The following is a 24,880-nucleotide window of genomic DNA, read 5'->3' as shown; positions in this document are numbered from 1 at the left end:
CCAAGCTGTTCTTATTAGATATGTTGGGGGCAAGGTATGTTCTACCAATAACCATAACGACAAAATCCTAGGTGAGCGCAAAAGTTAATTTTTCGTATTGCCAAAATCGGTAAAAAATGGCATTTTTCAAATTTGAAAAACTTGCCGTGTTGCCAGTTCCGAAATCCATATTTAAAAAACGAATCTCTAACCACAACTTCGTTTGTAGATAGAACAAGGATAGGGCTTTTTTATGATACAATTTATTTTTAAATACCAACTTGTGTATTAAGGCAACGAGGCGCCCTTTTAAGGGCATTTTTCACTTTTTTAGCTCCAAAATATGCGAAAATTGTAAAAAACACAAATCGGGCCGTTGCTATGGCAACGGACTTCAGCTGAATTTTTGAAATGCATTTTTGTAACCTCCAACCAAAGTCCTTTCACCTCAGCAAGAAAAATTTTTTTGACCGTGGCCAACCCTACTAAATAAATATCTGATATTGCACTTAAAATGTATCCACCCACTTTTCATTTTTCCCGGCTGGAATTTCTGAAAAGTGATGTTTTTATTTTACCAAAAATGTCAATTATTAGAACACCTATAACTTTGTTTCAAAGTAAATAAAGTATGAACTTCATATTTGCTATGGAGAATACATTTCACACTGACAGGTATATTCAATATCATTTAATAACTTTAAAAAAAAATATTTGAAATAAAAAGTACACCAAGGTAGTAATATGAATGTGTACATGAAAAAATTGATTCATGGCAACTTCCAAAGATCAAATGGTTTTGACCTATGACCTCCTGAAAATCAAAGGTCAGCATTAAAGGTTTGTTTTGGGGTATAAATGGCGATTTTTGGCTAAAAATGGGATTTTTTCTGAAAATTTTTATTGTATTATTATTACGAAATAAAGACATGAAATAAAGGAAGTCCACACTTATGTAACCCGTCCTACACCAAAACCTGATCTTGTTATGCCAATGTGATTGATAAGGTCGTGTGCAAAATCTTGTTAGCTCCAATTTGATACGAAATTTTCTACCAAACACTTTCAATTGACAAAGATTGATACCCAATAAATGAAAGTTGATGCATTTTCAAAAGTTGCAAATCAAAACAATTGAATACATGAATCCAAAACCCAACCAAGTCCATGGGAAGTGATTCTGAGAAAAAAAACCCTGTGTATCATTTTAATTCCTTCAGTTAGATATACCTGGTCAATATGGTAAGTTTTACGTGCAAATGAGTGGGTTAAACTGTATTAAGTATATGATTGGTATTTCAGGGACTTCGTGGGGTGGTTTTTTGAATCATATACAACGACAACAATGTCGGAGTGAGATTAACACTGGTACGATAATACAAAATAAAGCACACAGGTATGTACAATGTTGATAAGCATTCTGCCATGTAATATAAACAACACACTTTCCTTGATTAAAACCATTTTTTTTCAAAAGTCACTCTCCAGCAATGAATGTGTTACAAGTGGACTTTTATACATACTGGATTTCAATCAATGTGTTACAAGACTAAAATCATGGACTTGGGCAGTTCTTTCATACATGCTCTTTTCACATGCTCAATAGACACAGAGGATGAATTTGAGTTGTTCTTTCATACATAAGACTGGCTTATGTATAGCAACAATTTCCCATGCATATCTCAGCTCTCGTAACTCAATTTGGCCAGTATGGACTAGGGTGGGTTTTGTATTCATATATTCAATTGCTAAGCGTGGTCAAGCTGACCTTATCAATCAAATTGTTCAATAAAGATCAGGTTATGGTGTTAAGCGGGTTATGTAAGTGCGGACGTTCTTTATTGAGGTGTTTAGTACCACAATTTTAGGAAAGTTGCAGAACTCACAGGTTGGTCAGTTATCATAGCAACCACATTTCACATTTCCCGGTATTTTCAGTCGATTTTGATGCAAAACTGCCCAAAACGATCATCTTATGTTGACCTTCGCTTTTCAAGGTCATAGGTCAAAAACCTTTGGTGTCAAGAAGTTGTCATGACTGATGTACACATTCATATTTTAATAAAATATATTAAAATAATTATTATATATTTAATATTATATTAAAATGCGTTGGTATACTTACAAATGTTTTAAATAATTAAAAACAAATCTATTTTTACCATGTAAAATTAATTTCATCCAAGATATTGCATCAAGATATAAAGATGAAATTTATTGTTAATGGATACTGAATATAAATGTGACATGTATTCTCTACAGCACACATAAAGTTCATAATTTATTTACTTTCAAAGGTATACCTTTATGGTAAAAAGAATCACAAACGTTGCATATTTCAACCTAAATATCTCAGCTCACGTCACTTTTCAGAAATACCAGCCGGGTTCTCTCATCTATAGCGCATCTAGTTCTAAATCTAGACTAATTACTTCACTTTTTACTTTCCAACTCAAATATCTTCATACGTTACTGAATCGCGCACATTATCATATCTTTCATCATCATCTGTGGATTGTTGGTTTCTTGTCTCTGTCGTCATGCTTTCTGATATCGGTGTCAAATAGGGGTCACCGAGGTCCATATAGGCTTGCTGTTTTTCAAGCGTTCCTTGGTCGAGATCTTCATATGCTTTGTTAATGTTATCAACGTTTGGGACGGCAGGTTGTGGTTGAGGTGTTCTTGTATCCCTATGAAGAAAAATCACAAAACAACACAATCTACAGCTATTTTTAGAAGTGTACAATGATCATACGCCTCTACACTCGAATGTGTTTAGCCATTGAACACACTCTTACCTTCACTTTGTATGCAATCATGACTAGAAGCTAAACATTACGTTTCAAATTCCTAAACACTAAGGTTCAATATGGCACCAATATTCTCAACATTTTTAGATGTTTAGTATTTAAAAACACGTTTACAAAGTGAAGGCTACAATGCTTTTAGAAAAGTGTTTAAACGCTAAATAATGTTTTTGCAGTAAGATGTAACTTATTTGTTGCAGGGGCTGTATGTTCAGGCTCAAAAGTTTGATCTATGAAATTTAACCAAGGTTAACTTTTAAGGTTAATAATAAAGCAATGGAAGCTATTGTTATGCAGTTTGTAACCACCTAATAATCTAAATCTAAAAAAGTTATTTGTCGTCAAAAATAATAGAGACACTTCGTAATACCGTAAACGTTCGCCTAATGGCGCCCCTTGGTCCTTTGCCTTGGGGTAAATTTCATGTAGAAATAGAGAGATCCCTCCTCTAAAAATCCCAACAAGAATTAAAGGTACATGTGCCTTTATTTACTGTTGGAATTTTTATGGGAGGGCACTTATGATTTGTGTCTAAAATTCCAGTTATACCCAGGGAGCACATAGCGCCATTAGGCGAACGTTGACGGTATTAGTACTGATCAGACATGAATTGAATCACATTGTTCAATACGAAGAAAAAACTTTACCTTATGACCTGCAATAGTTTTGGCGAAAATGAAGTACCATTAAATGAAAAAATAATAACACACACACACACCTCCATCCCCCCTACACCCCCACACCCTCGCGTAGGCAGGAAAACGAGGACCTCATATTTCACTTGATTTAAAACATACTAATCGAGGACTCACACATCCGTTCTTAATCGCCATACCGTGGACCTCACTCTCACACACACCAGACCACTTACTATCCAACCGTGGCCCGTCCTATACCACCCATCGGTGGACCCGTTTTAAATGCATTTTTACGTTATTTGCTTGTATTTAACTTTATTTTACTTTCTTAATGAATGTCTTGGATATACGACGTATGTAAAACACCGAGAACGTCCACGGTCACCGGGTGTCCTTATTTGTCATGTGTGTATCCTTGTGTGTGTCCTCGTTTGCCTGGCTACGTAAACGCACACCCCCACACACCCCACAATGCACTTAACGTGGTTCAGTTTTCTTATTCACGGACTTACCTAAAACAATGTTTACCTGAAAAATAGAAAGCAATATTTATATCGTTAAACTTTGTGCAAAAGATAAGTTAATTTTTGTATTTTATACACATTATTTTGTCTTCATTTAGGAACAAACTTAAGAATGTGTATAATTTACAAATGTGTGATTGTATATTCTTATCATATCATTTTTTTATTTGCCAGCAAAAGACATACTCACCTTTTCTTTCAATAAAATTGCCGTTGAAAGCGTCGCGTATTATAAATTTGTGAAGTTCTACTTATGTAAATGTTTAGTTTCTTTCTATTCAACGTGTTATCTACTGAATTTTGGCAAATCAAAAAGCAAACTACAAAACGCAAATAGATGACTTACAACAAGTTTGACGGTGAATCAAGAGAAACACTACAAGGATTACAGCAATAACTGTTATTATTGCCAATGGTGTGGTAATCGCTATAAGGCGGAAATCTGGCACGGAAACAAATAATTAAGAAACAAAGAGAATATAAACATCAAATATTAAACATCAATATCAACTACTACTGAAAATCAACAATAGTTTTCGTGACCACTGCCAAGGAAAAAGTAGTTAATGCAGTGTGGTTGATAACGCAACCAACTGAGCAAGATACAACCCCACAAAAATACAACAACAACAACAACATCAACAAAACAAACAAACAAAAACCAACAACAACAACAAAACAACAACAAAAACCCCAATAATAAATAAACAAAAGAACTACCCACCAAAAGAAAATTTCAACCCCTCCTACCCCCGTGTAAAATTAAAAATTGACTCCTTGAAAACAAAATCGCACCTTTATTTTGGGCTAAAATAGTGTAAAATTATAAAATAATTGGTCTGGTAAACGAAATGTTTCACCTTTATTTTGGGATAAAATAGTGTATAAACTTTGAAATTTATTCAGCACTTCGCGCGCAATTATTGTAGTTGTACAGGACCACAATGATGCACACCGGAATATTTGGTACCTTTGCTCCCTCAGACAAGTGACCCTGATACACCGCTGAACATTTAAAATACTTCGATCCCAAATAAGGATTTTTAAAATAACACTCTGAGATAATGGTGTTTCCAGTACATCTGCTTTTCCTCTTTATGTTAGATAGGGCATGAGCAAACGACGAAGGTTTGATGTTCGCTACTCTTTGGCATATTGCCATTAGCATGATAAGGGTATGTCATATCATCTTTATTCGGGAAAACAATATCATTGTAACCAACCATTAATTTAAAAGGCAATGTTGTTGTTACAAACAAGCTATCTTATAATTGGTCTCATTAGAAAGTTGGTATATCGGATTTTATTTCTAAGCAATTATTCATCGTGACTGTATAATATGTAAAATGTAATAGAAAGATATTATAAATGTTAGCACAGTTGAGTTGGAGCTATACTAATTTACCTGATGTAGAACCGCTGGCTGATGCTAGATACAGTTCACTGTATGGTCCCGGACCCTGTTTAGTATATGCACGCACTTGAAAAACGTAAGTCTCGTTGCTAAGTAAGCCAGACAAAGTTATCTCTCCACGTGTTGTACTTCCTTTCTGAACATAATTTTTCAAAGATTGTACCCAATACTCATATTCATATCTGACTATTCGTCCATTACGTTGTCCACATAACGGCAAATCCCATGTAAAAGTTATTTGACCAGCTTCTGGCGAGCTGCGATTTCGGACTTTTTGCGGTGGACCCGATGGGGCTATACAAACATAATCGAAACAAAATCATTTAAACTAGTTTGTATACAAGCGTGTAGTAGATTATTCTCACTAATCAGCACTAGAAAGAAACAAGGAAAAGAAACTGATTAAAAAACAACAATATTTCTATGTTATACAGACCTGGTGTTATGTTTCTACATTTCGTCGTGTGCATTGCATAGTGACGGATCTGCGGATCTTTACGGTAAAATCCATAGTGACGGATGTCGAGCTCTCAAAATAATTGTGCAAGACACAATGACGGATAACCTTGTAAGATGTACGATTTTACAACATTGTAAGTTTTGAAAATATCTTTCAAGGGTCTACTTTTAACAGACACATGAATTGCTGAACATTAATGACAAGTTTATAATCCGATGCCCAATACAAGTTACCTAGTACTCAAAGTTTTCCCGATGCCCATTTTTTGATAAATTTGCGATCAGTATCCGTAAATATGTAATGCACCATGGGTTTGGCATCCGTCACTATATAATGTACCCGACGAATTTTATTCCATTTCTTACCAGCCTCTTGTGTTTTAAACTTCATAGTATTAGCGCCACCTGTAGCAAAACTACTACCTCCCGACCGTGCTTGTATGCTGACTTGATACGTTGAGAAGAAGCGCGTTTCAGGTAGTGTAATATTTGGAACAACCACCACAGAATCTGCGACTTGTCTGTTAGTTGGTTCACACTGGTCGAGGTTAATAAGAGTTACAATAACAGAATAACCAATCACTACGCAGGTGCTCTCAGGCTCGTCCCATGTAAGTATGTTATTGTTATCTTGAAACTGAACACTTTCCACTGTTCCTGGAGCTGTTTGGAAGAGAGCAAGTTCAGGCATAAGATTTTAAAGTGTTTTGAAAAGACAATACGGTTTTCCAGAGAACACAAAAACTAAAATTGGCAGGCTATTTAAGAAAGAATTGACTGATTTGCTTATGAAATGAATCATTCAGACTGATGATAAATATTGCTTTTATAGTAATCGGATATTATTTTTACATTTATTCTTGAAGCGTTATCAAACCATGAATACTAACCAACATAAACATCAACACTTGTAGTTTTACCATCATTTCCTTCAGCATCTTTGTTCTTTGCACGAACTCGAAATCCATAATTTTCGGGCATCTTAAATTAAAGGGATGCCAACCGAATATGATAGACAGGGATATGGAAGAAGTCCGATTTTAAAAGCAGGAGGAAAACCGGAGCAGCTGGAGAAAAAACATGGGTCGGCAACCAAACTCACATGTGGCAATGCGAGAATTGAACCTGGGCCGCAGTGGTGAGAACCCCGAGGGTGAGAAGCGAGTGAGAAGACCACTGCACTAACCCGTCATCCCAAAGGTGGCTTCAAACGTTATTATTATTCTGTTCACGTTAACGCACACTAATCGCTTGCCTTAATCGACGACACCGACGACGAGTGTACACTTACCTTCACATTGTATAGTGGTCGATATATATCTGCCACGTGGTCCTCCTAGTTTCTCTCCATTAACAGTTCTAACTGCTGCCACAGCAAAATTGTATACTGACTCTATGGATAAGTCTGAGATTATCTCATTCGAATCAGTTGACGTCTGAAATTGGCTTGAAGTTTCACTTTCACCTTCCTTCCAAAAGTAGATCTTATAGTGGTCAACAGGTCCCGTACCGTAGTCAATTGCTTGATTCCAGTCAGCCCAGGCTAGGAGTACGGTTGCACCTGTAGCGTTTGCACTGATGTGGCCATTGTTGTAAAAGTAAGGTAATGCTGATGAAAAGATTAACGCCCGAAAATGGTTTTAATTACTTTATTCTATATTTTAATTCCTTGTGAGTTTTGAAAAAGAAAGATTTTAACGAGCACGTGGTCTATATTTTACTGACAAACATTTGATATGAATTTACATTCATTAATTCTTCTGTCTTATATTGTTTGTTGTGAATTATTAACTTCTTCTGTTGTATCATTAAAAATGAGCGAATTTATGATACTCTCATGATTTACTGGATACTTCTAGTGGTTTCTATTGATCAGTGTTACATGACATTACCTTGTTGACAGTCAACCCCGCCCCATCCGTAAGCGCATTTTCCATTGTTGCAGACACCGTTGTCTTTATCACAGCCTTCTCCTTCATGACAGTGACACGTAAATTCGCATTGTTCACCAAAGTATCCCTGACTGCATTCATCATATCCTAGGACAATGTTAATATTAGAGACCTTCTGTTACCAGAGTTGTTTGGGCACTTCTAATAAATACGTTTCTTTCAAATACGAAGCGATCGAAAACGTTGCCCATTTTTCTCAAATATTATATATATAAGAGCAATGATATTAATTGGGTACCGGGATTGGGTAAAGTGATATACACAAGCTAATCGTAGATCCATAAGTAAATGTTAACACACCACCTTACACGGGGGTAAGGCCGACCATCAACCATAGAGAGTAGGGGTGCAACACACATGGTGCTGCATGCTATATATATACTCTTGTAGATTTGTTTACCAGCACGTACATGCACGTACGTAAACGAGTAGAATAAGTAGAGCATTTAGATTGTCAAAATACATGTAGATTGACCATTACTGTTGTGCAATATTTTTTATACGCCTCCGAATGTGGAAATGTCTCGGAAATAGTTTGACTGCGACTTTTTTTGTTTGCTTTAACAAACATCCAATAAATCGTCGACATAGTGCAAGACCATCGTAAGTAAGTCAGATTTTGGTGAAGTTTGGAAACGACAGAGCACACATTTTAAATCGTGACCTAATTTGTGAAATTGATTCTTTATGTTTTAAATAATAAAAGAAAGCGCAGAAAGCGCAGTGATTTATAGTGCGCTACGCACAGGCACAACGCCTAGACGTTGATCCACAAGCCTCAGCACACTTTACAGGTTGTCGCTGACCACTACGGCCCACATCATTCCACAAACCATTTAACAACATTTCAGAGACTTGCTGCTTCAAGAGCGCACACCCTAGACATTCCACAAATAATCTTCGCAACCAGGATCAGCTCCCCGAGTTTCGTACGGGTTACAACAAGACAAATTAGCAGTGAGTTCCTTGTCCAGGAGAATTTCAAGCTAACTCAGTTTTTCCACAAGAAGACATCGAACATTACAGTTTGTTGTTACCTCAAATTACGATATTCTTGCATTCTACTTTGATTTTTAGTTGAGTGTAGCAAAATATGATGGTAGAATGCCAGAATCGTAAGTGATACTTCAATCAATCAATCAATCAATCAATCAATCAATCTTTTATTTTTCATCAATCTCATAAAGCATACAATGTAACAACAGAGGTAAATTAAATTATTGCACATTAACAAGAATTGATGAAGGCAGTTACATCACAAGGCCAAGATGCCTGAAAACGATGTACCACCTTGTAACATTTAATTATAATAATTGTACATTAAATGTGACCGTCCACCACGAATGAGCCGTAAATGTCCTCAATTGTATTCTGAGTTACAGTGTAAAATGGGCATGAAGGTCGTATTCATAGGTACCTCAATTTGGTGCTACGTGTACCTCATTTAATGAGATACACGTAGCACCAAATTGAAATACCTATGAATATGACCTTCATGCCCATTTTACACTGTAACTCAGAATACAATTGAGGACATTTACGGCTCATTCGTGGTGGACGGTCACAAATAATCAAAACATTAATTATACACAAAAACATAAAAACATACAAAGAACCCATCTTAGGTTATAAAAATACAAATTAAAGCAAACAAATAATTAAGCAGTGTTTGTGTGAAAATACATTATGGTGAATTGCATACAGAGTCGGCAAAAACAAGAAATTTTGAGAATATGAGAGGTATTAATTACATTTTAAATACCTTATAATGCTATTTTTGAATCCATTTACCCATTTAGCTTCTTTAACTTCACTTGGCAAACTATTCCATAGCCTAGGACCAAGTGTTAGAACATCAGTCATTTTATGAATATCAGTACGATTGCAACATTGTACGCGCACTTTAAGTTGAGTTCACAATTATCGAAAGTACAGCACAATATACATCACCTTCACTATACACTCAGAACTTTAGTCACCAGGTTCTATTGTTATGCATAGTCGCGCTAAAAGTCGATCGACACATGTTGAAATCAGTACAATTCAGAGATAGACCTTTTTGCTATGAAATTAATTTATCGGTCAAATATAAAGCAATATTTTTTCCTTCTGAAATGTCAGTTAAACCATAGTGCTAGGATATACATTAAAAAATCCTGGTGTTAAAATTAGACATGAAATTGTGTCTTTTAGTGTAAGATAACTAATATAGTTTGCTAAAGAAAGATATTTCCCACCTGTGTAAGGCACATCGTATGGGTCTATTGTAGTATCAGAATATCTGTTTTGATTTCAACTTTTTTTCACTTGCGACTGCCAAAATGTCCAACCAGTACTTCGTTTCTAATATAACCAGCAAAAATAATCGATATTTCTATTTCTTGCAAAATCATCCATCCATTGGTACATTCGCGAGGTGATTTTAACAAAATTGGTAGTCGGAATTGAAAAATGGTGCAATCAAAACCAAAATTCTGACAATACTATGATATATAGCTCACGGTGATGTGCGTTAGAAATTTGGGGAAATCCTTCATTAGCGAACTATATTACTTTGAAAAGCTAAAAGGTTGATCAAAAAAAAAAAAAAAAAAAAGCTCGTGGGCCAACTTGACAGCTGAAGTTGAAGCCTATCAAAATCGAAAATCAAAAAAAAAATGACTGAATTTCACCCAGGATTTGAAAAAAAAAATCAGTATCAAGCATAATAGTTTTTTCCTGACATTTACTGAAAAAATAAAAATTATTGCTTTTCATTTGGCCGAAAAAAAAAATTTTACATTGAAAAGGTGTAACTCAAAAATTTGCTCATTTCAACACCAAATTCGATCGTTTCTATTGCCTCATTAAATGACTGAGTCAGCCTTGTACAACAATAGCTATCGGTTGAATGGAGTTCTGAATGTATACACTATAAATTGACTGATTACTGCACTATATTCATGTAATTTAGATCACATGCAGCTCACTTCCTATTAATGAAAATCTGCCGCAAAAATCGCTTGCTTTTTACTTTTAGACCAAACTTGTAAATCTAGAAGAATTTATTCTCAGGCTAAACGCTACCGATGACCTCGCTATTCAATAAAGCGTGGAGACCTTTCGATTATAAATGAGCCTGTAAAATCGTTCCCTTAACGAAGAAGTCATGCAAAATTTATTATCATCTTTTCCTAGAAATACTCGTGTGTTGTATCTGAAAAGTAAGCTACAGGTTTAATAATTTTAGACAAGTAGAACAAAAGTACACTTTATCCTGTCGTGAATGTAAATTTTAAAAATGATATTAAAATTTCGAAATATGATGTATATCTTAGTACATGTTCGATTTTTACAGTCACGACTATTAAATCAAGGTTTATCATGTTTTACCTTCTAGTATGATACGTTGGAATAAACTTTGCCCACCTATACGAGCAAAATGTCTTAGGTGAGACTCTTAGAGCGTGTTTATAGTGGGGATCAGATGTGCGGTACATTGCGGTATAATTTCTATCCGGTCAGAAATTATCCTGATACTTGCCCACTATAAACACTAGCATTATGTATGTAACAGTGCAGAATGTTGATGGGGGATCCATCCTTTTTTGTAGGATATTCTTGTTTGGAAAACTCACATAAACTGCCGAGTCATTCCGATCGATTTTTATCAATAGGGTCTCCCTAAATAAAACCCAGGTGCGGGAGAAATCTCATTTTCACTCTCAGTCTCTCTAACTCACGATATAAACACACCGGTATCAATTGTGTGCGGTATTACCGGAAGTAGGAGCCTCTTCATGATGCGAAAAATACGTGCAGGACATTCGGAACGATTCTCACCCCAAGAGTTAACAAAACAGAAGCTACATGTTCGCCGCCATGATCATACTGTAGAATTGGCTGTTTATAGTTCGCGCCACAATATTTACACTTTCCCCGTGTGGCATCGGGGTTATTGCAAATGTACGATAATGTTAGTTGGTACATAATTTGTGCGGTAACTGTGTCTCACTATAAACAGTAAGAGTATCGGTACATATACAAGGATTATCGTATACGGTATACTCAAAATGCGGTATATTCACTATAAACACGCTGTTAGTTTCAAAGGAAGAAAAAATGGAGGTTTTTCACTTCGGATAGTTTGATGTCTGCACTTCCCACCATAGATTGAACAAAGGCCAAACACATGAATGTATACTAGAACTCTGAAGGCGTATTTTGAAAATCATAGTAAATGCATTTCTCTCAAATACTAAGCGAGCGACTTCTTGACGGAAAGAACTCACTGGACCAAACCATGAGATGGCAATATTCAATACACTGATAAAGTCTAGTACGCAACGAAGCATGCTACAAAAATAAAGACACCATCAAGTCAATTGACATGATTATTGCATTTTCTTACCTTGACAGAAGGCATTTCCGAAACCAATGTTACAATTACTGCCTACACAACCTATTGCATTATCACAGTCGTCGACATCACAATGACATTCCATATTGCAGTTTGACCCATACCATCCCTGAGTGCAAGCTGTGAAGGACAAGTAATTTATATAAATCAAAAGATGAAATGCTGTCTTAGTTTCCGAGATCATTCACCAGGGAACACAATCAGTGACCTGAATAGGTCAGTGTATTTCCCGGCATGCTTAAAAGGCACATCCGGATATTTAATAAAGATTTAGTCACATTTTATCACTTTGATAAAATATTAATACAGTAAACATGGTATAAGAACTATTCTATAGTAAATCGGTTATACCAAGTAACTGATGAGGCATAATATCAAGGGGATGACACCAAATACCCGGTTGTTCTATTAGCAACGCAAACCTATGACAAATCCAGTTGGTTTCCTAGCTAGAAAATGAGGCCAGTTATCGATCCGTTATGATCCGTTATAGTAAATTTGAATGACAATACGCTATTTACATATCAATACGCCTCTTGCTAATTATTATAGCCCTCTCCAGGAATTTCTCGATGATATTATGCAGGGATATTAATCATCCTCCTGAATAGCCAGACTATGGTACAGGTCACTGGCGTGGCTTTTTGCTTCCGCAAATGGCCGTCAGTGGTATATCATTTCCTATATCATCTCTTCTCGAACTATGACCTGGGTCTCGACATTTTCTTTTTTTCCCCTTTAAACCACTGAATTGGAAAACTGCGCTAAGTGTGCAATATCATAATTATCTTATCTGACATCGGACGCGCATTCCAATGCTTGCAATGGCGGAAGGACCGAGATCCGTTGAAGGCCGAGACGAAGAGACACTAGTCCACATAACGTCCAGATGCCTTTACAGTGGTCGCAAAATGGTTTATTTGGTATCAGAAAAATGATCGTGGAAGAAAGATTCATGGAAGTGCCGTGTGAAGGAAAATACCAGCCTTAGAAGACTCAGAAGAATAAAACTTGGCTACCCCATATGGCATCAGATGACCTTCAATCATACCAAACACATTGTCTCGAGTCTTTATTATGTGTTTTGATTTTTAATTATATTGTTTATGGAGTGACAAATGTTGCAATTTAAATTACTGAGTCCCAGAACCCTTGCAATGACATTGGTCATGTTTGACTGTTATTTGAGAGCCAAGAACTTCCGCGCAACCTTCTTCCGCGACCATTACCCTAATGTCTTGCACAAACCAATTAAACCATTTAGCGACCATTCTAAAATATTCTGGATATTTTATGGCCTAAAGTTTCTTCGTCCCTTCAAACGGATTTCGGTCTTCCGGCATTATGGAATGCGGGCGTAATGTCATCACAGGTGACACCTTCCATCCCATTGATTAACCTAATCTTACTCTACATTGAATTTCATTGCCATCTAGAGCGTAAAAGCTCGTAATATGAAATCGACAGGATAATTGATGAATACCGTATTCAACTAAGTTTGCAGATTTAAGTTTATACACATACAAGTACGAAATTAAAATTATTGATATTGTTCTATATATCAATTCAATAATACCTGTTGTGCAATCAAGTCCAGTGTACCCTGCTACACAGGAACAGCCAATAGGATCAGGTCCGCAAAAAAGTCTTTTATCGCAATCGTTATTTGCACTACCACAAGGTATGTAGGCTGAAGCTCCGAATCTATTACTGCCATCACCTAGAAACGAATGATGGTGGGTGGTTATTAGTTAAATCTAATCAAGCAAAGACAGTGGTTGCTATACTTTGCCCGAACCATCATTGATCTACCGTCCTCTGCTGCGGAGCTATTGCATTTTTTTTGCTGAATTTTGATGAACGTACTCACGTTGGCCACAAAAAGTGCCAGAGAATCCTGATTGGCACAAGCATATTCCGTTGTCAGCAGCACAAATACCTCCATTCCAACAGGTTTCGCAGTTGATGGAACAGTCTTGGCCGTACTTAGGACTCGGGCACGCTAAACAAAAAGTAATTAGTATTGGTTAAGTAAAGAATTACACACCCATTTCAAACATATAGGCCAACATTTCTGTACACCTAAACGACACGCCAATTTTGTATATATAAAATAGTATCCGAACACTTATTAAAAGCAATTTCTTAAAGATACTACGAGAGTCGGTCAGTATGTAATGAAAGTTGACTTGGCCCCCACATATGGATTAATTTCGTGGCATTTCTCTATGATCACATAAATACTGTACCTTTGTCTTTGAAAAAAAATATGTAAAAATATGTTTTCTCGAGAATTAAAGTACGGAGAGTGCTGCCTTTATGAATAGTACTAGAACCCAAGCAACCAGTTCATAAAACTATCTTGTCAGGCTGGAAATGTTTTACTTTATTTATAATATGAGGTCAAATAATTTATAAACAAGTTTTCTTTCTATAAACATTTTAATATTGCCAGCAATAGCAAACGTGGAAATAGTTTTTTTGCTAGCTCTGTTGACTAATCCCCAAACATTAAAACGGGAGTCCCCCTAGTAAATGTTTGGTTTGGAACCGTGATTAAAAGATAACTGTTATTCTACTATTTCAACTTCCCAAATTGGGCAATATTGTCAAAAAATACATGTCTACCCTGTACCTCTCACTTGAGCGATCTCCTCGTTTCAGCCCGCCTCAAGGCCATTGTTTCCGATGCTCCCTCACACGCTGAATGTAGCACTTGCAACAAACCATGCAAGCCCTGTGCTTTTGTTACCCACACTTCCAGGCGCGTAGCCAGCATTGTCAGTCCGGGGTGGCAAACGTCAGTATCGTCCCTATTTTTACTCTCCCTCTACTCCCTTTCCCTTTTCTTTTTCCTACCCCTTCCTCCACTTTCCCTTTTCTTTCCCCTCTCCTTCCCCTTTCCCTTCTCTTTCTCCCTCTCCTCCCCCTTTCTCTTCGCTTTCTCCCCCCTTCCTCTTCTTTCTCTCTTTCTCCCCTTCTTCTCGTCCCCATTTTCCCGCTTCTTCGTCCCCATTTTAGGTGTCCGAGGGGGCAGTCTGCCCCACCTGCCACCCCGCTGGCTACGCTACTGCACACTTCCTACTTCACCAACACTATCACTCACCGGACTTTCAAAATCTCCAGGACATCAACTGCAAATCAACCCACCTCAACTACCTCATCACATGTACCTGCTGTGGTATTCAATATGTGGGTAAAACAAAAAATGCCCTCAAAACAAGACTTTTTGGTCACTTGTCCGATATCAGAACTAAAAGAGACAAAGCTGTTGCCAATCACTTCAACTCTCCCAATCATAGCATCAATGATCTCTCCATTACTGGCATAGATGCCTCCAACAAACTTTTAGACCCTTCCTCTCACCTCACCAAGTTTCTGGATCCTGCTCCGGTATCTGACATCCCTTGGGCTAAACATTGAGGAGTCATTTGTTTTCTCCTCACCTTTCTTCTGTCTGATAAATATTTATTGATATATTAATTTGCTTTTTTTCTTTCATCATTTTGTAGTACCTGTAGTAGTAGTGTAAGATTCAATATTGCCGTCATTTCTGTGATTGCTGTTGTAGAGTGTAGACTGTAGTAATAACACACTGAAGATGATATTATATCGAAAGCTTTGTGCATAACTTTAAACCTGTGTCCTGTTAAACATTATTGAAACTCATCTTGCACGAGATCCAGGCCCTTTCTCCGACTTGTTGCTGTTGGTAATGTACCTGTTGTTTCCTTATTATTCTACTATTGTTACATTTATACAAAAAGTAGTGGTACCGAGAGCGAGGTCATCGTTTGAATGAGAAAGTTTTATAATAAATTTTCTGTTCATTTGAGATTGAGACAATCCATTAAAATTCACATATTATTAAATTAAAATTGTCATGGCGTTTTGCTATGGTTTCAGCCATATTTACATTTGGCAATTTTCAGCCTGTTGTATCGGTCATCCCACGCATGACGCAGATTGTTGTTTGATTTATCGTACTGAGTACCAATTCTCACACGTGACCAGTCATTACATTTTAGAGATGATCAATATCATTTGTAATAACTTCTTTTCATTTTCGCCATTTGTGCAGAATGATGTTGCTTCTCGGCAAATCCTAAAGTCGTTAAAGTTCACAGACGTCCCAAGTTTGATGGCAAGTCTCATATTTTACCAAAGGCAAACCCAGGATATAGTGTTTATTCCTGCCGAAAACTAACTATATGCGCCATGTACTTTTGCTGTTTTTGGAAGTTTGTTCGTATGTTGTGACGATAATTCGTCTTTGCATAATAGGGGTCTTTCGGTGAGCGCCTAGACACTGAAAAGGGGGGTGTTTCAATGAGAAGGCCCCCGCCCAAAAAAAAAAAAAAAGTAAGGTATTTTCGTGAGACTGGGAAAAATCTTACCAAAAATGGGGGTCATTCAGTGAGACTGGGAAAAATTTTGGGTCAAGATATAAATGTTGATAAAAAAATTCAAAAATTCATCAAAATTTGAAACATTTTTGAAAGTTTGTGCAAAAAATAATGAAAAACTGGGTCATTTAGTGAGAGATTGTCAGAAATGTTCCCAAATTTTTTGAAAAAGGGGGTCTTTTGGTGACAGGAAAACAAAAAAGGGGTCATTGGGTGAAAGGGAGTTCAGTAAAATAAAAAGGGGGTCATTGGGTGAGAGGGTGTTGAAAAATATGGATCAATGTGGCCGCACATCCCCGTCACCCATTTTTAGTGAGTGCCCCCGGGTTTCTCACACGCTCATAAAATCATGATGTCGAGGGTTACTTTGTCAAATATATAAGAAATAATCTGTACGCATTGCAAAAAAGTGACATACCTCTGACGATAAGTCTCATAATAGCGTGTTCACCCATTTCTCGTTTGCCTTCTTCAAAGCATTCAAAGATACCAGCGTTTGCCATCCGTACGTTGTGTATTGTCACCTCAGTCTGGTCATTCCAATCTGTGATGATGTCGCCGTTATTGTGAACCCAGCGTACATTGTTAACGGTTGATGTCACAGTGAGTGTAACAGATTCGCCAATACCGATTGTCTTGGTGTAATAGTCTGGTGTTATTTTTGCTGCGAAGCGATACGAAATGAGTTAAGAAACAAAATAATTGGGAACGTTAGTAAAAAAACTGCTATGTTTCTGATAAATGTGTGAGCCGGGCCCTATACATTGTTATTGGTTCTGAAATGGATCTGTTCACAAGCTTCCGTTTTTATAGTGGGGTACCTTAGGTATTTAGGATGGGTGGTGGATGTAGTGTGGTATAAGGATGGGTATGGGGGTGGAGTATAAGGGGAGTATAAGAGATCACACCACTAAATCGGGTCCAACCCTATCTGACTGAAGAAATAAGAACCAGTGTTTAAGGGCTGGGGTATGAACGTTTGGACAATATTTATTTTGGGACATCAGAGCACATCAGACATATCGAATTGCATTCTGAATACGAAGAATGTCATTCTGATATCAAATAATTTTGATTTTTTGAATTTCTCAATTTAATACACATTTTATGGCAAATCATTAAAAATTGATATTTTTGATATTTAACAGTACTTGAAGTAAACTTTCTAAATCTGATGATTTATACTTAAAGTGTATGTAGGTGGGATGAAAAGCCGACGATCAATTGAAAATTTTGACCTTTCGTATTGAAGATATGGATTTTTTTCCCAAAACACCAAAAAAATTAGGTCTTTTTGGGAAAAAAATCCATATCTTCAATATGAAAGGTCAAAATTTTCAATTGAAATCGTCGGCTTTTCCTCCCAGCTACATACACTTATAGAATATGTCATTAGATTTATATAATTTACTTCGAGGACTGTTATATATCAAAATTTGAAAAATATCAAATTTTTATAATTTGTCATAAAATTTGTATTATATTGTGATTTTCAAAAATGAAAATTATTTGATATCAGAAAGACATGCTTCGTATTCAGAATGCAATTCGATAGGTCCGAGGTGCTCTCATGTCCCACAAAAAATACTGTCGAAACGCAATAAACGCTCATTTTAGATCCCTTAACTCGCTGACCATACCAGGTACATTTCTAATCATCTGAGCATAAAAAGGTGAAAAATACTACAATTCTGAAATTTTATGAATGTTTTTTGGTTCCATGCGCTGACCTGTAGAGTTTAGTATGGTTTACCTCATGTTCGATGCACCATTGCGAAAAATAGAGCCGCTCAACTACCAAAAAAATGCTGGTTCTATGTAGAATGTGTAGCATTGTTGTAGAATTTGTTTGTAAGTATTCATTCATTTATATTGCGTTAACGGTTACTATGTACAAACTACCCATATGATTGAATGCCCGAAACATCATTGATTTGACTTAATTTCTATTCAAAAAGGTTTGATCGTTTGCATCAAGACGTGTCTGACTGTAAGTTTATCATCCTTGAGGCAAAGTCATTCCACCGAAATCTTACCATTTGCCAACATCGTGATAGTTGGTATTGTAACACGATTTCGTCGGCAGAGTGCTACACTATCGTATGTGCAGTTTGGACAGTTTTACAGGAGGAGCATTATTTGTGTTTTGCGTAGCCGTTTGTTTCCAAGTAGCCACAAAATGACATGGGAATGTAAAGCAATTTAATTTTGATAATATAAACTATATAAATGGTGTTAAAGTTAATAAATCGATGAATTATTTACTGATTTAGATGTCGATAGTGTTGCCCTCAAATAGAAATAAGTGCAGAGTGCAACACTATCGTATGTGCCACATACGATAGTGTAGCATTCATTGCTAAATTAGGATATGCGTAATATCGGCTCAAATGTCCAATATTTTGTTATTTTATGTTTCTTAACAAGTGTTAATTTGTTTTGGCACATAATATTTACAATAGCAAGACACCTTTTGCCGTAATGTTATCTCTCAAGATTTATTACTGAATCTAAAAATAAAAACACTGGATTTATCGTCTCTATTACCAGTCATGGGAGATATGAACTTAGCCAGCATGATGACAACGCATACAGCCGTCAGCGTCACAACCAGTGATGTGTTAGAGACTGTTTTGCACTTACGATTGTGTAGCATTCCGCCATTTTGTTGTTTAGGCCCAATAAAGTAGCGTATGTGGCACATACGATGGTCTTGAAGCAAATGAAAAACAAAATTAGCGTGCAAGACTATCGTAAGTGGCACATACGATAGTCTTGCATGTATTTATTAAAATTGCATTGCACTTACGATATTTTATTTTATTAATTAAATAATAATTAAGCAATTTTGAAACTTAAAACCTGGCTTAAAATGTGTGTTTTTATATGGCCTTCCATAATTCGTCAAAATCTCATTTTGGCGAAAAATGTCACCTACGATAGTATAGGTAGATCCAATATTGATTACACAATAAATTGAAGGATTGCCCTTACATTAAAATCAGAACATTACTAGAAAATACATATAATCAAGACAGAATAAAATAAAACAAAAATAAAATACGGCGAACTGGTTAGAGGAGGTGGGACTGAATGGCCAACTTGAAGGCCTGGAGGGAAGAAGCATTGACAATAGCCTCAGGGAGATAATTCCAGATGGAAGAGGTAAACGGATAAAATGATAAACAAAGATTGGCAAAGATTTTAAATAAGTGACACAGAGAAGCAACATCACGACGCTTACTAAGAAGAGGCAGGTCGGAATCCCCGGGGTCGGAATCCAAGAGAAGATCCTAATGAGAGAGGTTCCAAGACTAAAGAATGACACGAGTAGACTCAAGACGGTTGGTAAGGGTTATGTTCAGAGGATGCCAAGTAGTACAACCATACTCCAGAATGCCAAGTACAAAAAACGACGGATGGTGCTGATTGGAAAGATCTATGAATGAAGCCGATAATTTTGCGATCTTTTTTGCATATGTGATCAATGTGAAGATTCCAGGAAAGCTTGTCAGACAGCCAGACACCAAGAAATCTCGCAGAAGACACGCGTTCAATAGGCAGGCTGTTAAGAGTGAGATTGAGATCCGGAAAAGGGTCCTTCTTAGTGGAAATGACCATGACTTTTGTTTTGGAGGAATTGACAGAAAGGTGATTAAGGGAGAACCAAGAATGGATGGAATCAATGTCGGATTGGAAATCAACCAAGTCATCAGGAGCAGAGATAGGCTTGAAGAGAGTAGTATCATCTGCATAAAGAACAAGAGAACTGTTTAAAGAAAAAGAAGAAAGACACAAGTCATTAACATAGACAAGAAACAACAGAGGCCCCAGGACTGAGCCCTGGGGAACTCCAGATAACACAAGAACAGATTGAGAGTCCACACCACGAATAGCAACCAACTGGGACCTGTTGGACAGGTAAGACCTGAACCAAGAGAGGAGTGGACCGGGAATACCAACAGCTCTGAGTTTATGGAGCAGAAGCTTTGGGTAGATCAAAAAGGTGATTGTACAATTCATAGAGCAGTTGATAATGCATCCGTGGTGGAAGACCAAACTGTCTGTTGGTGAGAATGTTATTGCTGATGAGGTGCTGCAGAACTTTACTATGAATAACCTTTTCCAAAATCTTATTGCAAATTGGTTGCAATGAGATAGGTCAGTAGTTAGAGGCAGCGTGAGGATCCCCAGACTTGAAAACAGGGATCACTCGAGACAGTTTCCATGCATCAGGAATCCGGCCAGTTATGAGACTCAAGTTGAAATATCAGAAATAATAGGCGAGACAGTAACCACAGTGCGTTTCAGCATGAGGCTTGTGATTCCATCAATCCCAGCGGCTGAGTTGTTGTTAAGCTTGGAGATTAAGGGGTGGATGTCATCGTTGGAACAACTGCAAAGAGAGATAAAGGAAGAAATGCCATAATGGAGAGATGGAATGTCAGGAGTATTGGAGTCATTGAAGCATTCGGAAAAGAAATTACATAAAATATTGGCAATCTCAGCCGAAGTGGTACTAGACGTGCCGTTATGGTGAACACTATCAGGAATAGGACCTGCAATAACTCCAAAACCGTTTGCTAGGAGAATCATTGTCAAGGAGATTGTCAAAGAAAGTTTGTTTAGCATACTTAAATTCGTGACTTAATTTGTTTCTGATAATTTTGTATTTATCTCATCATTTTTTTCCCCATTTTCTGAAAAGAATATGTTTCTTGCGACACATTTTGGCCCATTTAACCAAGGTGGATTTTTTGATTTGCACGAGACAGTCTTTTGAGGGACAGATTCAGTAATAACGTCAATGAAAAAAGAATGGAAGTGATTCCATGCATAATCAGCATCCTCCCCTTCGGTGAGATGATAATTTGACAGCATATAATTAGCCTTATCCCAATCGGCTTTGCTGTATTGCCAGATTTTGCGGCATACAACGTCGGGTTTAGTTAGTTGAATATCAAGACTGCAGTGAATAACAGAATGATAACAAGCACCAACAGGAGGAAGGACATTGGTAATCAAATCAGGATCATTACAATATATGTGATCAATGAGAGAGGGAGTGGTGTTGGGTGCGTGATAAGTTGGCTCAGAGACAGATTGATGGAGGTTATGAGCAGACATAAAATCAGAGATATCATTGAACAGATAGTGGGATTGGTCCAAGAGGTTGACATTGAAGTCGCCTATGACAAGTATCTTATGGCTAGCTCCAATGGCCAAACCGGATTCAGAAGTTAGAGCTAAGCTATTGCTCAATATGGGAATAGTGTTTATCTTACGACGAGGAGGGCGATAATAACAGCAAATCTTGATCTGGACACTGCCAATTTGCACTCAACCCACACCATTTCACAATTATCATCAATCAAATTAGAACATAACCTTGGAGAGTCATGGATAAGAAGACATACACCGCCTCTATATGGGCGGTCATGTCTAAAACAAACTTCATAGCAGTTATTCATAGAAAGTTCAGAGTCACTAATATTTTCGTTCAGCCACGATTCGGATATGCCAATAATCGTTGGTATAGGATTCAAATTGAATATAACGTTAGTGTGTTCATTGACCTTATTGACTATGCTTCCTGCGTTCAACAGGAGCAGGGAGTCACAGTTAAAATTAAAGTTTACATCTAAACTAGAGTCACTAATGTTGGAAGAATGATCAGAGAGAGTTGTATCCGCAAGTGGTAAAACACGGGCGGGTGAACATGGTAGTGATAGTGAGCACTTCAGATGCAACGGATTCCCACAAACGGAGCATGATGAACGTCGGTGATCACGTCTGAATGGTCCGGTCGCAATTGGCACAGGAAACTTTTGGGTTGTCAGGGCCTGGATTGGCCTCGATATCACCGCTCAGGTGTGCAAATTGTGATTTCTTCCTCAGAACAAGGTTTTTAGGCTCAACATTTCCTCAATCATACCTGATATAAAATAGCTTTATTCTGCACTTCAAAAGATAAGAATGGTAACACAGCATGTATATTTGGAGCAACATAAGTATTTGAGCTTCCAAAAAAGGCTGTATCAGGGCAATGTTGGTATTTTACACTAGTTTGAGGTCAATTCCAGGGTCAATTTTGGTGAGACACAGGCTCCTTTCCATTTTCTTTTCCCTTGCCATCCTCTCCTCACTGCCATTAGTATTGATACACTCGAATTCCTTCATGACTTTTATTCCCATAAAATCCTCATTGCCGCATCTCTATCATTTTCCTCAGATATGATTGCCGCCTCGCGATAAATTTCCTCAGTTATATGCCCAGTGTTTTCACCTGCCTTCACCCAACTTCTTTTTCCTGTTATTACATTGAATACCTCCTCTGGTGATGAATTGTAAACTTCCTCTTATGCATTATGTCCCATTTCCATATACACCAACACCTTCCTCTTTCTTGCTATACGCTATTATTGAACAATCACATGAATTCCTCCAAATTTTGCACATCCATCATGCAGTGTCTTGAGATTTCCTCGCTTCCATTCCGTAGCTTCACTGCCTCATAGCCCTCTTTGCTGAGATCTGTTTCCCTCTACGTTTTCTTCTACCTCTACCTCACTCCTCTTCATTTTCTTTCCTCTTCCTCTCCTCTTTTTCCCTCTTCCTCTCCGTTTCCCTTTTCTTCTCCCTCCCCCTTTTTTCCTCTTTTTCTTTTTTCTTCCCAAGGCATTATTTCCTCAATCTTGACTGCCATTTCCTAGGAGCGGTGCTCCCCGCTCCCGCACAATTTGCATCCCTGTGGACCCCGCTACGAAGAATAACTTGAAAGGTTGCAAGCGCCACAGGCATTTCGCGCATCCAGTGGACCACCGGGTGCCCACTGGTGGTCCACTGGATGTGACATCCAGTGTCACTCCGGTTTAGGCACATCCAGTTGACAACCAGATGTTGACATCTGGTGTGACACTGGATGTCAATTAGAGAGAATAAATGATAGGATTTTGTCTTTTGCCTATCAATATCGTGTCATAATGGATGGGCTGGCCAATATTTTGAGTAGTGGATGCCGGCGTAGCCGGTATCCACTACGATAAAAATATTGGCCAGTCCATCCATTATGACACGATATTGGATAGGCAAAAGACAAAATCCTATCATTTATTCTCATTCTTATTCAGTTTTATGTAATTTTTGCGAGAAAAACTGCCTTTTTTCGAAACAAAATTAAGTTACTTTTGTGAGGACATCCCCGTTGTTTTAAATGAACGAAACCATCACGAGCATCTAAACCGCCGAATCGCGTTCTTAGTTCTCGCACGTGTATTACGCGAACGCATTATCGCGAGATCTTTGAGGAGCAACAAGCGTGCCGCCGTTGCGTGGCGGCGCGCGCCCTGACTAATATCACTATCAACTATTGTGAGATATTATACACCAGAAAACCAATCAAATTACGTGAATTCTTTACAAGACGCACCCATTGAATAAGAATATGTGGTGGACTGCTAGTATTGGAAATCAAGCGGACCACCAAAAGTGTGCATCATGTTGTCTGCTGTTTGCATACATTTAGGCGGCCTGCTTGTTGTGGTTATTTGGAAAGGTAACACAATAATGATTCCATATTTGGGCATACCAATTCTCATTTACAAGTCACGTGACCAAAATCTTAGCTAAAACGTCAACAAAACATGATTTTTGTGATTTTGATGAAAATCAAGGGAAAAAATGTTTTAAATGAGCTAACTCCGTTACTTTTTGAATCTTGATCTGAAACTTTGCAAATATGTCAAGGTTGATAAAAACTTACCATATACAGTAACATAAAGTGAATCTTATATTTTCACTATCTTCTGTTGTCATGGTAACGTGTTTAAAAGCCACAGATTTGGTAAAAAATTAGTCAAACTCCGTTATTTTTAGGAATTCAAATCTGAAACTTTGCAGGTATGTCAGGGTTGATAATAGCTAACCATAAACAGTAGAATAAAGTGAAACATATGTTTTCGTTACCTTCTGTTGCCATGGTAACATGTTTAAAATCCACAGATTTGGTAAAAAATGAGTCTAACTTCGTTATTTTAAGAAAGTCGAACCTGAAACTTTGCATGTGTGTCAAGGTTGATAAAAGCTAACCATATATAGTAAGATAAAGTGAAACATATATTTTCGCTATCTTCTGTTGCCATGGTAACGTGTTTAAAATCCACAGATTTGGTGAAAAATTAGTCTAACTCCGTTATTTTTATGAATTCGAACCTGAAACTTTGCAGATATGTCAAGGTTGATAAATGCTAACCATCAACAGTAGAATAAAGTGAAACATTTATTTTCGCTATCTTCTGTTGCC

General features: G+C 37.3%; 1 protein-coding gene across 1 annotated transcript in view; it reads right to left on the bottom strand.

Annotated features, from left to right (window-relative positions):
• Nucleotides 1-690: 690 nt before the first annotated feature.
• Nucleotides 691-24,880, bottom strand: part of LOC140165158 (uncharacterized) — a 42,349-nt gene continuing 18,159 nt past the window's right edge. The window contains exons 3-13 of the mRNA XM_072188600.1: nt 16,997-17,242; nt 14,043-14,174; nt 13,749-13,892; nt 12,164-12,292; nt 7,714-7,860; nt 7,113-7,430; nt 6,188-6,484; nt 5,354-5,656; nt 4,295-4,390; nt 3,937-3,952; nt 691-2,669 (exon numbers count right to left, since the gene is read on the bottom strand). Of these exons, the coding sequence (XP_072044701.1) occupies nt 2,432-2,669; nt 3,937-3,952; nt 4,295-4,390; nt 5,354-5,656; nt 6,188-6,484; nt 7,113-7,430; nt 7,714-7,860; nt 12,164-12,292; nt 13,749-13,892; nt 14,043-14,174; nt 16,997-17,242 (2,066 nt within the window). The 3' untranslated portion in view covers nt 691-2,431. The remainder of the gene's footprint in view (nt 2,670-3,936; nt 3,953-4,294; nt 4,391-5,353; nt 5,657-6,187; nt 6,485-7,112; nt 7,431-7,713; nt 7,861-12,163; nt 12,293-13,748; nt 13,893-14,042; nt 14,175-16,996; nt 17,243-24,880) is intronic.

The sequence above is a fragment of the Amphiura filiformis genome, chromosome 11, assembly GCF_039555335.1.
Source record: "Amphiura filiformis chromosome 11, Afil_fr2py, whole genome shotgun sequence".
Classification (NCBI taxonomy): domain Eukaryota; kingdom Metazoa; phylum Echinodermata; class Ophiuroidea; order Amphilepidida; family Amphiuridae; genus Amphiura; species Amphiura filiformis.
The sequence above is the reverse complement of the archived record's forward strand: the minus strand, read 5'-3'. Positions and strand labels throughout refer to the sequence as shown.